Source organism: Frankliniella occidentalis, unplaced genomic scaffold (assembly GCF_000697945.3).
Source record: "Frankliniella occidentalis isolate FOCC.00 unplaced genomic scaffold, Focc_3.1 Scaffold241, whole genome shotgun sequence".
In the NCBI taxonomy this organism is placed as follows: Eukaryota; Metazoa; Arthropoda; class Insecta; order Thysanoptera; family Thripidae; genus Frankliniella; species Frankliniella occidentalis.
In genome coordinates, this window is record NW_026267367.1 from 248,152 (window position 1) to 260,973 (window position 12,822).

Below are 12,822 nucleotides of genomic sequence, written 5' to 3' on the forward strand. Positions count from 1 at the left end.
AACCGAGTGCTGCTCTCCCGAGCACCCCCCAAGCGCTTAAACTATTCTCCAATTTCCTGCTTTAGCGTCCCCCTCCCTCCCCCCTTTTCGTTCTTTTCTATTCGACTCGCAGCGAGGTGAGCATCCTCTCCAATCAATTTCCCTCCTGCACCCCCCCCCCCTTCCCTCTCTTTGCGCAGCTTTTGTTGGCAGCTTTGTAAGCCAGTAAGGCGCCCATGCCCGCTTGCCAAGCTCGCCGACCGTATTAACGCTTGTTACGCGCATAATAGCATTTCGCTCGCTCAGTTGAACCTCCTCGACTGCAAATGGCTGAGGCGGCCGGAGGCGGCCGGAGGCGGCTCGCGGCGCCTGCCCCCGTGCAGGCATGCATTAACCTACCCTAGGGCCGGGACGGGGCGTTCCTGGAAAGACATCACATTATACCCCGGGACCCCGGCTTGCTCTCGCGTGCACAAAGTTTGGGGAGGAGAGCGAAAGAATGAGCAGCGGGCGAGAGAGCCTTCGCTCTTGATGCCCCCGGTGCGTTTGCTTTGAGGTTTTCGCTCCTTTTGTTTCCGGGCGGCACGCTGAAGGGGATGGAGGAGGTGTGTTGTGGGAGGGGGGGGGGGGGGGGGGGGGGGGGGTCAAGGGGTGGGAAGGTAAAGGTAAGGCGAGGCGAAGGTATATGGAGGCGGTTCCTGCAATGTGATGCTTGTTCTGTTTGTTTTCTATCACGTTTCCTGAATAGGATGTCGGCTCGTGTTAGTGTATGGCGGCGCGGCACTCAAAAAGAGTGCTGACTGCACACACACATGCACACAACTACAATCGTGCGTTGCAGGATTGAGTGGGGCTTTGCAGTTCCGAGTAAACTTTTGCATGGCATCACCGTCTTTTATAAAACGCTTTAATCTTACGGGAGTATGTAGTCTCTGTAGCACGGGGGGCCCGGAATTTGGCGCCACGTCAGCCATAGCCGAGAAGATCAGGGATGCGTTGGGTTTCAGGGTGAGTGGAGGTTTGTCCCAGATCCAGATTCAGAAAGACCTTCGGCCTGCGTCACCTCCACCACAATGTTACGGTTTACAAAACATATCTAAATATAAATTTGCCAGAGTTTTTAAAAAATCGTCGGCTGTACTCTTGAAAAAAAAATATGGCCCTTGCCCTACCCACCTAGTTTTTTTCCCACGGTGACCCGTCTGTTCAACTTTGGAGTTCGGGATGGGATCGGCTGTGTTCAGGCACCCTGTCGCCGGCCAGGTTTTGGACTGTTTTGCTTTGCCAAAGCCGGTTCTCGTAGCAGAGGCAGTCAACAAATACAGGGTATGAGAGTACTTTTAGATTTGACCCCCCCCCTTCTCCCTACCTTATTTTGTTAAAAGAAGTTATGGCTACTAAAACTTATTTCGCTGTCTTGACCAATATTTCTTTTTCTCACTTCGTATTTGACGAATTTGACTTGACTGGAGGGGTTACTGCTCTTGCTTTCAGTTGAAGGTGTATTGTTAAAATAGAATGCAAATATATTTTTTGTAAGATGGCAATTTGTTTTATTATTAATTTGGAATGATTCTATTCTCATGGAGATATATAAATGAACATATACATATGACATAATTACATACAAACAGGTATACCATAATTAAATATAGCACATTTTGTGCCAAGTACGTTTTTAAATACCCTTTTAAATATACATTTTAACAAAGACTAATCAACTTTTTAAACCCATGCTCAAAATCTACATTTTTTGCAGACATTAGAATGGCGATCTCACAGATCTACATTCAATAAAATATACAAATTAAGTCTTCTCTATCACTTGCAGGGTAAGGATATCTCTTGATATAATACAGAAAATACATTTATACACAACTAGAATACATAAGTACACAAAAAACTGCTCTATTTGTAAATGACTAAAGAATGACTATTATTCAATGTACTTCAACGGTGGTGAAGTTGTATAACTCTTTTGCTTACATATTAGAGATTCTTTTCTCTGACTTAAATCAGGTGACAAATTGACAAGTCTATTACAGGGTATGTGGAGAATTATACATGAGACCTATTAGAATTCAACATTATTTAAAAACAAAACATTCAAATAGTTGAATACTAATTAATACTGAATTATCTAGACAGAGCATAAAAACAATCTTCAGAGATCTCATTTAACACATAGAACACAATGTTTTACAGGGTAAAATGATCATGAACAAGTGAACTCGTAACTTAACTCAAAACTGGCACTGAAGTTCTACCCAAAGTACATTTTGTCAATCTTTCACAAATACACAGCTTTGCCATCCACAGGCTAGCCCCATCAATAAATTATATAATGCACACTACCGAAAGCTATTGAATCACATTAAGAAATAAATAAGTTATCTTTCTACACAATATGGACATTTGAATTAATCAGATATCTAATATAAATTAAAATAAAAAAGTACCGGTACAGGTGCCTTGCACACACCGAGGTCTAATTGTCCTATAGCCGATATGGTAACATGTGGTTATGCGGCCCGAGAGCCGCACATATTTTTGGTCCTTTCGATGACGTCCAAACGCTTCCCCCGCCACGGACCGTGACACGTGGCGCAACCCCAGCCCCAGAGTCTTTTAGACCCGAGCGACTGGATCAAACGTCACGGGGCGATCCCAGCAGGCTAGCTAGACGCTAGCCTCGGGATCATCCCCCCTCCCCTCCCCTCCCTTTTCCACCTGCCGTGCCGGGGAAGCCGTTTGAGACCCGTTCCCTTCGACCGCCCCCTTCACTTATACTCTCATAAATACACGATTAACAACAAACATTAAATAAGGACGAGGATGGAATGTAATTTGTACAACATCACTGGTGCGCGTTGTCTCTGCTGCGTACTACAGGGCGCTGCGCGGCGCCTATTGGTGCAGCCAGTTGTCGGGCAGGGTCATCCTGGCCACCGAGTACAAGGTGTCGGCGTACCAGTGCACGCCGGGGGCGGGCTGCGGCGACGATCTGACGGTCGGCTTGCTCAGAGGGCTCGACAGCGTCCTGCCCAGCCTGAGCATGGCGTCCTTGAGATTGAACCATACCCTGATGGGGGCGAAAGCCCAGTGCGCCAGGCGCTGCGAGTCCACGACGGCGTAGCACGAGGCCACCACGTCGTCCACCACCACGGTGCCGGCCCGGGTGAGGGGCGCGAACACGCCTTCCTCCAGCACCAGCTGCACGTCGACCACTGTGTCCAGCACCGCGTCCTGCGCAGTGGCGGCCCTGTCGTGCTTCGTGGCGCCCGGCACGAGCACGCGGTCGCCGGGGACCACACGTTCCGCAAACTCCGTCTCGACGGCGTCGTCCACGTCCTCGACGCTGTTGGCGTCCTCCGGCCTCCGCGGCCTCTGCCGCTGCGGCCGCCGCCTGACGACGGGCACCAGGTGGGTGGGGGTGAGCGTCAGCGTCCTGTTGCTGGCCGTCCGGACGCGCAGGAACTGCCGCCGCTCGTCGGGCGTCCGGTCAATGAACATGAGCACCTCGCTGAAGGACAGTCGACCCGTCGCGTCGTCCCTCGCCAGGACCGAGTCGCCGACGCGGAGCTCCGACATGCGTTTCTCGCCCTCCGGTGTCCGCACCACGCTGTCGGCGGGGAAGCAACCGCCAGACCGAGCGGCCTGCGAGGATTCTGCAATAAGAAGAAAAGATGGATAGGTCAGTTTGAGGGTCTCAGCGGTCGGTAGTTTGAAGCCGTTTTAACACATTCCATGAGCCCCCCTCCCTTTCCCTCCTCCTCATTTTCCAAACGCGGCATCTCATCTTCCTGAGTGAAAGCCGCTGCCACGGTTTGACCTCAGCACGCGAGGGTCGTCCTCAGTTCCTCCCCCCTCCCCCCTGGGGTTGTTGAACTGTAACGCCAGCTAACGGGGCGTGAGCCCGGTTCACGTATACGTGCGATGTGCAAGGACAGAGGACAGTCATTAGCTATAGCAAAAATCTAGGAGAGAGAGTAAAAGAAATGCAACGAGGCTCGGGAGAGAAAGAGAGATAGACCAACAGATAGAACGTAACAAAGGCGTATGGGGGAGAGAAAGAGAGAAAAAGAGAGAGAGAGTCGTAGTATGGGGTGCAGCACATGAAGAACGAGGAAGAAAAGTGAGGTTGAGAGAGTGAGAGAAGGAGAGGTGATTGTATAGGGAACGCGAGGAATGCATGCGGATAGGTGATGTGTCCTGGTAATGAGATTACATCGGCAGTGTCCCAGCCCCGGCTTGGTAAGCCGGACTAGACCCGTATACTCGCAGTCACTGCTCCCCGTTGTACACAAAGCGTACGAGCAGCACTGTAGCTTTTGCAAAGATAATCTCTCGTCTGAGATAGGATATCACAGCGATGACATTTTTTTTCCTGCCCATACTACGACGCCTCAAAACGGAGATTAAAAAGCTAATTTTTTGGGCGCGAAATACCTCTCCTCCCTTCCCCTCAATTTTTGCTTGGTTTTCTGCGAGGACCAGACGTAGTACCACCACCCTCGACCTATCGGATTCGAGAGTACCGAAGAGGTATGCAAATCTAAGGCAGCCGGTACTCTGCGTGCCAGCCGGGCGCAGTATGTACAGGCAGACCAAGTACACGACACACACTCACTCACACACACACAGTGAGACCGCCTGACCGCCTCCCCGCTGGTACGTCGGGCGGCTCCCGGCATGTTAGATCGTAATGGGGCCCTCTTTAATGGGCGTAAGTTAACAAGAATTTGTTGGGAGTTGTGTTGGCTGCACTGAAAACCAAGATGGCGGCACCCCGGCGAGTCACGTGACTGTGGCCGTGGGAGGGTGGGGTGGTGGGGGGTAGCACACACTCACACCACTTCTGGTGCTCCGTCCAAGGACGTCTGCATGCCTCATCCTCCACTCGGTGTGCGTCTAAAGCCTTTCTAACGATGTAATCGTCCTGTCAACCTCACCCCCCCCCCCCTCCGCTCCCCTACGGTGTGAAAGGGGCGAAAATGTAGCCGTTTCTTAAAGACGGAGAGAGAGAGAGAAAAGATACCAACCTGACTTGACGGAGCAGTGGATGTGCGCGCGGCTCTCGTAGTACACCCAGTCGAAGCCCGCCTCCACGGCGAGCCTGGCGAGCATGCCGTACTTGGAGCGGTCCCGGTCCGAGGTGGTCACGTCCACGGCGCGGCCCTCGTAGTGCAGCGAGTCAGTGGCGTGCGGGCCCTCCTCGTCCCAGCCCTCGGTCACGCGCAGGCGCACGCCGGGCCACTGGTTCATCACGGAGATGGCCAGCGTGTTGAGCTTCTCCTTGCAGCGCTGCAGACAGAAGAAACATTGACGTCAGCAAAAGAGCAAAATTTCCTTTAAAAACATGCCAGAAAAAAAAAAAACGCCCGCCAATTTATGAGATCGTTCCACGGTGGTTCGAAATTTATACACGGTGAATGAAGGGGGAAATTAAGAAGCCCGTCTCTTCCTCTTTTCCCGCCGCGCTGCTGCCACCTGGATGTAAGATTCGCGCCACATCGTCAGGTGCGGGCAGGCGCGCGGGCGCTCTCCTCTCTCCCCCACACACACATTTGAGGATGCCCGCTGCCCGCCCGCCTGCCAGCCTGCCGAGGTGGAACGTTGTGATTACCAGCATTACAGAATTGGGCTGCTCCTTTGGTTGGCTGGCCTGAGCCTATCTCACATCCACATCCCCCTGCCCTGCTCCGCCCCGCCGGACTAGGTGGCCCCATGCACGGCAGTGTCTCCGGGCGGCGTGGCTGTTGACCCAACAAACACAACACCATTTTAGGGAATATAATAGCGGAGGCCAAAAGGATCACCACCAGGTGAGGTCGGTCGGTCGGTCGGCGGCGGGGCCCCGGGTCAGGGTGCGGAAGGGGGAGGAGGGAGGGAGGTGGAGGGGGTGCGGGTTCCCTTTGCGGCTCGAGTCGTCAAGTCGTGTCGCCCTTTGAAGTGGCCAGCGGGGGGCGTGCCCTCGTCGCCCTGCTCCAGCACGGCCGGGGGGGTTGCCTGCGCTGCAGCATCGGCAGATTGCAGCCGCCGCAGCCGCAGCAGCAGCAGGCAACCCGCAGCCTCTCGGCTGCGCAGCGCTGCCCCGCCGGGGCGTCCCATTGAAAACGGCCTTACAGACGCGCGGCTCAATTTCTCCCCCACCACCCCCTCGCCTCGCGCGGCGCCCCTTTGCGGCGAGGCTCGCCATTCAGGGCGACTTCCTGGCCTCTGGCCGGCCAGCCGGGGCGAGGGCGAGGAGGACGACACCCCGCGCTCCCCGCGGAGGTGACAGAGCAAGATTGTGACAGCTGCAGTCAATAGCTCTTTTGCGCTGTAGTTATTCCGCCGCCTGCTGCAGCCCGCCCTGCTCGCCCACATGCGCTCGGCGCCCGCCGCTGCTGCCGCAGCCAACCGAACGATTTGTTGAAGAATTGCGGCCTGTCTCTCTGCTGTGCGCGACGCACGCACACACACGGCAGAGTCTCGGCTGGCGCGCGCTGAATGAGAAAAGAGGCAGCGGCACCAAGTCACCCGGCCGGAGGACACGGCTTGTAAAGGCAATGGCACAGCCGGCAGGCAAATGTGCTGCTGCGGTCAGCAAAGCGATGGGATTATACTTCTCCAGCAAAGCCTTTCTCTGGAGGCTCCAGCAGCAGCAGCTCTGGCATTGGTCGGGCCGCGCGCTGCGGATGCTCTGCTCTCTGCCGCCGCCGGCCTCCTGGAGCGGCCGGCCCGGCAGCGCGAGCAGGAACGAGAGAATCCTCCTGCTCCTCCTTCCCTTTCCACTCTTCCACCTCCTCCACATCTCTCATTCCAATTTATGAATTCCGACCAAGACCAGGCGCAACAAAATGGAGACAGGCGGTACAAAAGGTTCTGGGTAGTACGGCCGACAACACGGCGGCCCCCCCGAAGGCGGCGCGGCCGGGGCGCTGAGCTGCTGCAGCGCAGAGCGCGAAAGAAGAAGCGAGCGGCGAGGACGCGCATCGTCCGGGTTACGATAGTCGTAACCCGGCCGGCGGGAGCGGCAAAGGCCGCCAGGATTTGAGGGCTATTCCGCGCCGTTGTGTCACAGCGGCTACCTCCGGCAGGCCGTCATCACGAACAACAACCACCACCACTCGGGTGATAACGCGCGGCTGATTGTGATTGATAAATCCGGCCCAGCCATCAGCCCCCACCACCACGGCCCCGCCCCGGAGCACGGCATTCTATGGGGGGTAAGGGGAGGAGGAGGGGGGCTCCGGGAGGCGGAGCCAGTTTGGAGAGGCTCGAGGCCACGTTGCCGCTCCGTCCGCCGGGCTCTTGCGCCGGGCTATCCGCTCCGCCCCGCGCTGGCTGGCTGGCTATGGGCCGGAGCGCAGCGCTGGAGGCGGCTGGAGGCTCCAGACATCACACCGGCACCATTACGCCACGCCGCGCCGGCCAAACGCCTCCAGCCGCGGAGGGATAAATATAGCGGAGCCGGCGCGGATAACAGCGGATAATGTCCGCCGACTCACGCCATTTATACGCGGGGGATTTGCTTCTAAACCTCTACTATCCAACCAAGAGGGAGGAAAAAAACGACAATTTTTTTCCCTCACGGCTTAACTAAAATCTGCACACTGTAATACATTCGGAGAGTTCGTGCGTGCACATTATGAATGCACATCGCGTGTTTTATTTCTTACAAATAAATGAGAAACGCTCGATGAACTGCTCCGTACTGCGTATATACAAGACAAGCAAGTCACCTGCTGTTTGTAACGAGAAGGTCCGGGTCGATACTACAAGACAGGCTGTCATGTCGAGGAAGGCCTCTGCTCCGCGCGCGCCGCCGCCCCACGACGCCACGCGCCACCGCGTGTCACCACGTGTCACTCGCCATTGATTCATCGGCGTGCCACGTGGCGGGATAAGAAGAAGGGGCAGCAGCAGCTGCTGCGCTCAGCCCTGCCTCGCGCATTCAAGTCTCCGGGCCCGGATCAGAAAGGTGTGAAACGAGCTGTGCAAGCATGACAAAATCTGTTGTAACATAAGGAACCTTTTTTCGAAATTAAAAAAAAAAAAACAATATTTAAAAAAAAAACTGCGCTATGCGCACTGACACATTACATTTTTAAGGAACAAAATACTAACTATCTCTAAGGGAATGCAATTTTTATTCACCCTTCGGAGCACTTAACGTCTGGACATTGGCTTTTTTTTGTATGTATTTAGGAACTCCGTGGTCGCGAGGTGCAACCTGGGCAAGAAGGTGTAGAGGACCGTGGGACTTTTCAGATGAGTTTTCGTGCCATCGGACCGGGCAGCGGCGGGGGGGTTCCAGCCCCGTACCTTTCGGGCCTAGTCAACTCAAATGTTGGCAGAGGGCAAACATGAGAGCGCAGGCAGGCAGACAAAAAACCCCGACACTGTTATAACATGCGGCACAATGTTTTAAACAGGAATGAAAGACTAATGTCAAGGGTGTTAAGGGGTGCAGAGTTGATTTTTAAAATTTGCGCGGTATACACTCTTAAATTCTTACAAAGAGAAACTCTTGTATTACAAAGAATTTTGTGCAACCGTAATACAAAGACAAATTTTCTTTGTAATACAAAGAAGAATCATTGTAATACAAAGAAAACTTTTGTTTAATACAAGGAAATTTCTTGTAATACAAGGAAATTTCTTGTATATTACGGTTGCACAGAATTCTTTGCATTATACGAACAAATTCTTTGTAAAAGATTTAGAGTGTAATCAAAACAATTACCGATGATGAGACAACCGTAAAATGCATCGAGCCCACACAACACCAGTAAACTCTCCCTCCTCTCCCCTCCCTCGGTCCCCGTCGACGCCGCGGCCGCGATTCCCCGTGCGCCAAATGGCTGTTGCATTTCCTCGCCGTTTTGCCAAATGAGCCTCTTGTTGCTCCGCTCGCAGAGCGGGGCCCGCGCCGTCCTCCCATACATAACACAATACCCGCACCGGATTGCTTTCAGGAAAAATGGCTTGCGGTTCCCTGTTCCCCCCGCCAAGGCTCTCGCGTACACATCGCCGTGCTCGGCTCTCGCTCGGCTCGGCACGCCGGCTGAATGGTGTAGAGGCGAGTCGAGTGTCTGTGACGTGTGGATGACACGTTGGCTTAGAGGGGATGCTGTTATTGTTGTGGCCAGATGAAACGCCAGCATGGTGTGTGGCATAGTTAATAGGCTTTATCTCTCTCTCTCTCTCTCTCTCTCTCTCTCTCTCTCTCGAAAAAGTTGCAAACGAGACATGACTGCAATGCACTGTATTATACCGCAGTGTTGTATTGGACCAAATAATCAACCCAAGAACCATTTGAATTGCTGAATGAATGACCCGGATGAACCGCGTGGTTTCCTTGGCTATCAGAGGCCAGAGGCGTGCGTCATCCTTTAAAACGACAGCCACGTGAGAACAGGGTTTTATCCACCAGGACGGACACCGAGGCCAAGCCAAGCCAGCGGCGAACAGGTGAGCGATACTGTCCCACGGGACCGGGACCGACAGCCAGCGCCGGCGAAAAGAAAGTCAAATAGTAAAATAAACAAAAGCAAAAGCAAGACGGCACACCGGGCGGTGGCGGCGGGTTCCGTTTGAGTGTTGCCGCGCGCACCGCACACGTAGCTGGCAGCCACCACCCCCACCCCGGTCCTGCCCCCTGCCCTGCGCTGGACCAGGTGACACAGTGCGGCTGTTTGTGTTGGTGGGCGAGCGCACACAAACACCAGACACACACAGGCACGCACGTCACACGAGTGTCTGGCAGTCACGTGAGATTGAGGGGTGGTCCGTGTCTTCCTTTCTGTTGTCATTATCCGCTGATTTGATTTTCTCTAATGAAAAAGCAAAGTTTTGCACGCGGGGACGTCGGAAATTTCTCCGTTTGTGCTCTTTTGGAAAGCTAAACAAAGAAAGGAAGGAGATGACAACACTTGGCTGCCCCTTCCTGGTAAGGTGGGAAAATTTTCTCATGCGTGAAGCGCAAAGTTATGCCTGCGTGTATGGATGGATATGCGGTCGCGGCTGCCTGCTCAGCCTCCATCTTCAAACTGCAGCAGCACAAGGCACACACACACATAGGCATTTAGACGGCACTAATAAAAGGCTCAAAGCAAAAGAGACGACACAAGGAGAAAAGAGGGGAAAAATAAAATGAAAAAAAAAATCTTATCATTTGTAGCCTCAGCAAGCATGTTGGCACTATGTGAGTCACCCCCGGCGCCCCGCTGCGCTCACCGCTGCGCGCGGCCCCGGGGGCGATGCTCACCTCACAAGCTCGCATGGCGGTCTGCCGCTGCTCCGCTGCACCACCAAACCGCCAGCCGGCCCTTTTTATTTTATTATTGAAGTGCCACAATATTGACATGGAACTTCCTTTTAAGGTTATTTGTGGCAAAGCCGGGGCGGCGATATATATTGGCCCCGGCTCGGCCCGGCGGCCGGGTCGACCCATGAGACCGACCGACCCAAAGGTGAGGTTAGGTCAGGACCCCGCCTGCCCGTCGCCCAGGTAGACTAGAGGCGGGGGTGCTGTCCAAGGACACACAGCACCCTGTTTAGAATGTCTGCAAAACTTTCTCGATCAATTTCAAAACCCGCGATCAGTATAGAAAATTTGCAGCAGACTATTTTTGCTCGTAAAAGAATTCCAAGTCAATTCATGGTTGTGTAAAAGAATTTTGTAATTTGAAAATTCAAAATATTGATAACATTTCTCATTGAAAATTTTCTAGTAAAACCTCCATATCTTTCCTCACGGTGTGGGCGCGGCGCTGTCACGACGACAGGCGGCCGGTCCGGCCAGTCAGCCCCACCCGTGTTAATTAATGTTTGTTTTCCGTTAATTTGTCCCCAGGCTGCTGCGCTGCGCGCGGGCTGCGCCCGGCCAGACTCACCGGGGCTGACCAAGCAGGCCCGGGGGACAGCTCGGGACAAAAGTATTAAAAGGAGAGCGAGAGTGGGTGCCAGACAGGCCGTATCGAATTTCATTGCGGTGACTGATGGCGAGCAGGGTATACGGTGCGTACCTGTAGCGCGACGTCGCCCCGCCGTGTGCCGTTGCCGTGTCGCGCCCGCCCGTGTCCTATACTCGAGAAAGGGCCAAAGGGTTCGGCTGGGCCGCCCCGGGGCTGCCTCCTCAGGGGTCCGTCGAACCCTTATCGCAAAGATAAGCCCCACGAGACGACGTCAGGGTCAAGTATCGGCAGCGAAGGGGCTGAGCCGCTTAAAGACCCCATCATACCACCCCGAGGAATGCCCCCTTCCGAGGCCCCCGATGATGGTCTCCAAGGGTTGGGCCTCGGGCCCCGCAGCATAGGGCCGGCGCGCTGGCTGGAATGCGTCGTGACATCCGACTACTACAAATTCAAAACAAAAAGTTTATCATCATCGGATCGGGTGGCCTGACGCCTCCCTGGCGCCCCCCATACATGCGTGCGCGCGAGCCAAAAGAGAATATAAGAGGATAACGTGAACGCAATAAGTCGCCGGGGTCCGCAATACGTTCGCATGGGGATTGGCGTCGCACGATATTATGTCAAAATAAGGCGGGGCGACAAGAAATGAGATGCTAATGATGGTGCGGGGGGCCCCCCCCCCGCCCCGCCCCACCGGGTGAGTGTGTGGCGCCGCAGCACCCCCGGGGATCGGGTGACACGAAAGGGCCGGATATCTGGGCCAACAGATTGAGCTAACAAAAAATTCAATTTTTCTTTTCAATTTTTAATCATTTCACAATATTGTAAAAATTGAATGAAACAATAAAGGGCATACTATAAGTAAGCATTGTAAAAAAACGCGACCGCGTGTTTAATTTTGAAAATAAATGCAGGCCACGTATAAACATGGTAATATTCCTCCCGTAGTTGTTGATTCAGGATGTCCTGCCTGTAGCTCAATGACCGTTTGTTTCAGACAAGGTGCTAGACAAGAGGCCGCTGTTTTATAACCCGGTGGTCTGCCCTCCCCCCTCCTCTTCCTTTCCACCCAGTTTCCTTTTCCTCAGCAGCAGCAGCAGCAGCAGCCGTGCGCTCCCAAACCAGGTGAAATCTTGGATGGAAGAAGCTAGACCCCCTCCCCTCCCTAGCCCTGTACCACATTTAGAGTCCAAACAGAGTGTGTCAAGTGTGTTGGCAACACTGACCTGGGCCCGACACGCAAGCGCGCGGCGAGCCACGGGGAGTCCCGCGGCGGGGACCCGGGGGTGCTCCCCGCTGGGCGCAAAGGTAGCCTAAGAGTTGATAACACTTTGAGCTTATGGATTCTCTCGGACCAGGAGGCGGCAAAGGTGCCTAAATCTGGAAATACAGATAGGGGAAAGAGATGGGTCAGGAGGCGAGGAGGGGGCAGAATGGGGAAAAGCGAGTAAGGGGGTGGGGGAGGATGTACGAATGAAAGAAGCAAACGCGCTGGAGAGAGAGAAAGAGGAGAAGAAGGAGAAAGAAGAAGTGTCCATGATTTATAGCCGCGGGTTAAAAAAGAAACACGAAGAAGCGGCGGGGACCATCGCTATATGAACTCAACACCGGCACCCAAATGTAGTTTGGGTCCGACAAGCCGGTGCCCCCGCAGCCCCCCCTCACCTGGGCCCGGGCACGGCCCCGAGCACGGCCCCGTCCGGGGCCCCCGCCCGGGCCTGGCACCGGCCGAGTCCGACCTCCGGAGGAGTCGGCCGTGGGAAATCCATTATACCTTGTAAAGCGCGTGTTGGGCATCCAGCACCCAGCAGGACTCGGCCCGGCCGGGCCCTGGGCCCTGGGCCCCGCAGGTGAGGGGAGGGAGCGGGGCCCCCACCTCGGCCCCAGCCCGGGCCCCCGCTGCTGGACCACGGCACTACCGCCGCCGCTGCACCACAAG

The 12,822-nt window shown here is 54.5% G+C and overlaps 1 protein-coding gene across 1 annotated transcript in view; it reads right to left on the reverse strand.

Annotated features, from left to right (window-relative positions):
• Positions 1 to 1,518: 1,518 nt before the first annotated feature.
• LOC113202102 (sonic hedgehog protein) overlaps positions 1,519 to 12,822 on the reverse strand; it is a 32,697-nt gene continuing 21,393 nt past the window's right edge. Inside the window, exons 2-3 of the mRNA XM_026416171.2 lie at positions 5,022 to 5,283; positions 1,519 to 3,647 (exon numbers count right to left, since the gene is read on the reverse strand). Of these exons, the coding sequence (XP_026271956.1) occupies positions 2,887 to 3,647; positions 5,022 to 5,283 (1,023 nt within the window). The 3' untranslated portion in view covers positions 1,519 to 2,886. The remainder of the gene's footprint in view (positions 3,648 to 5,021; positions 5,284 to 12,822) is intronic.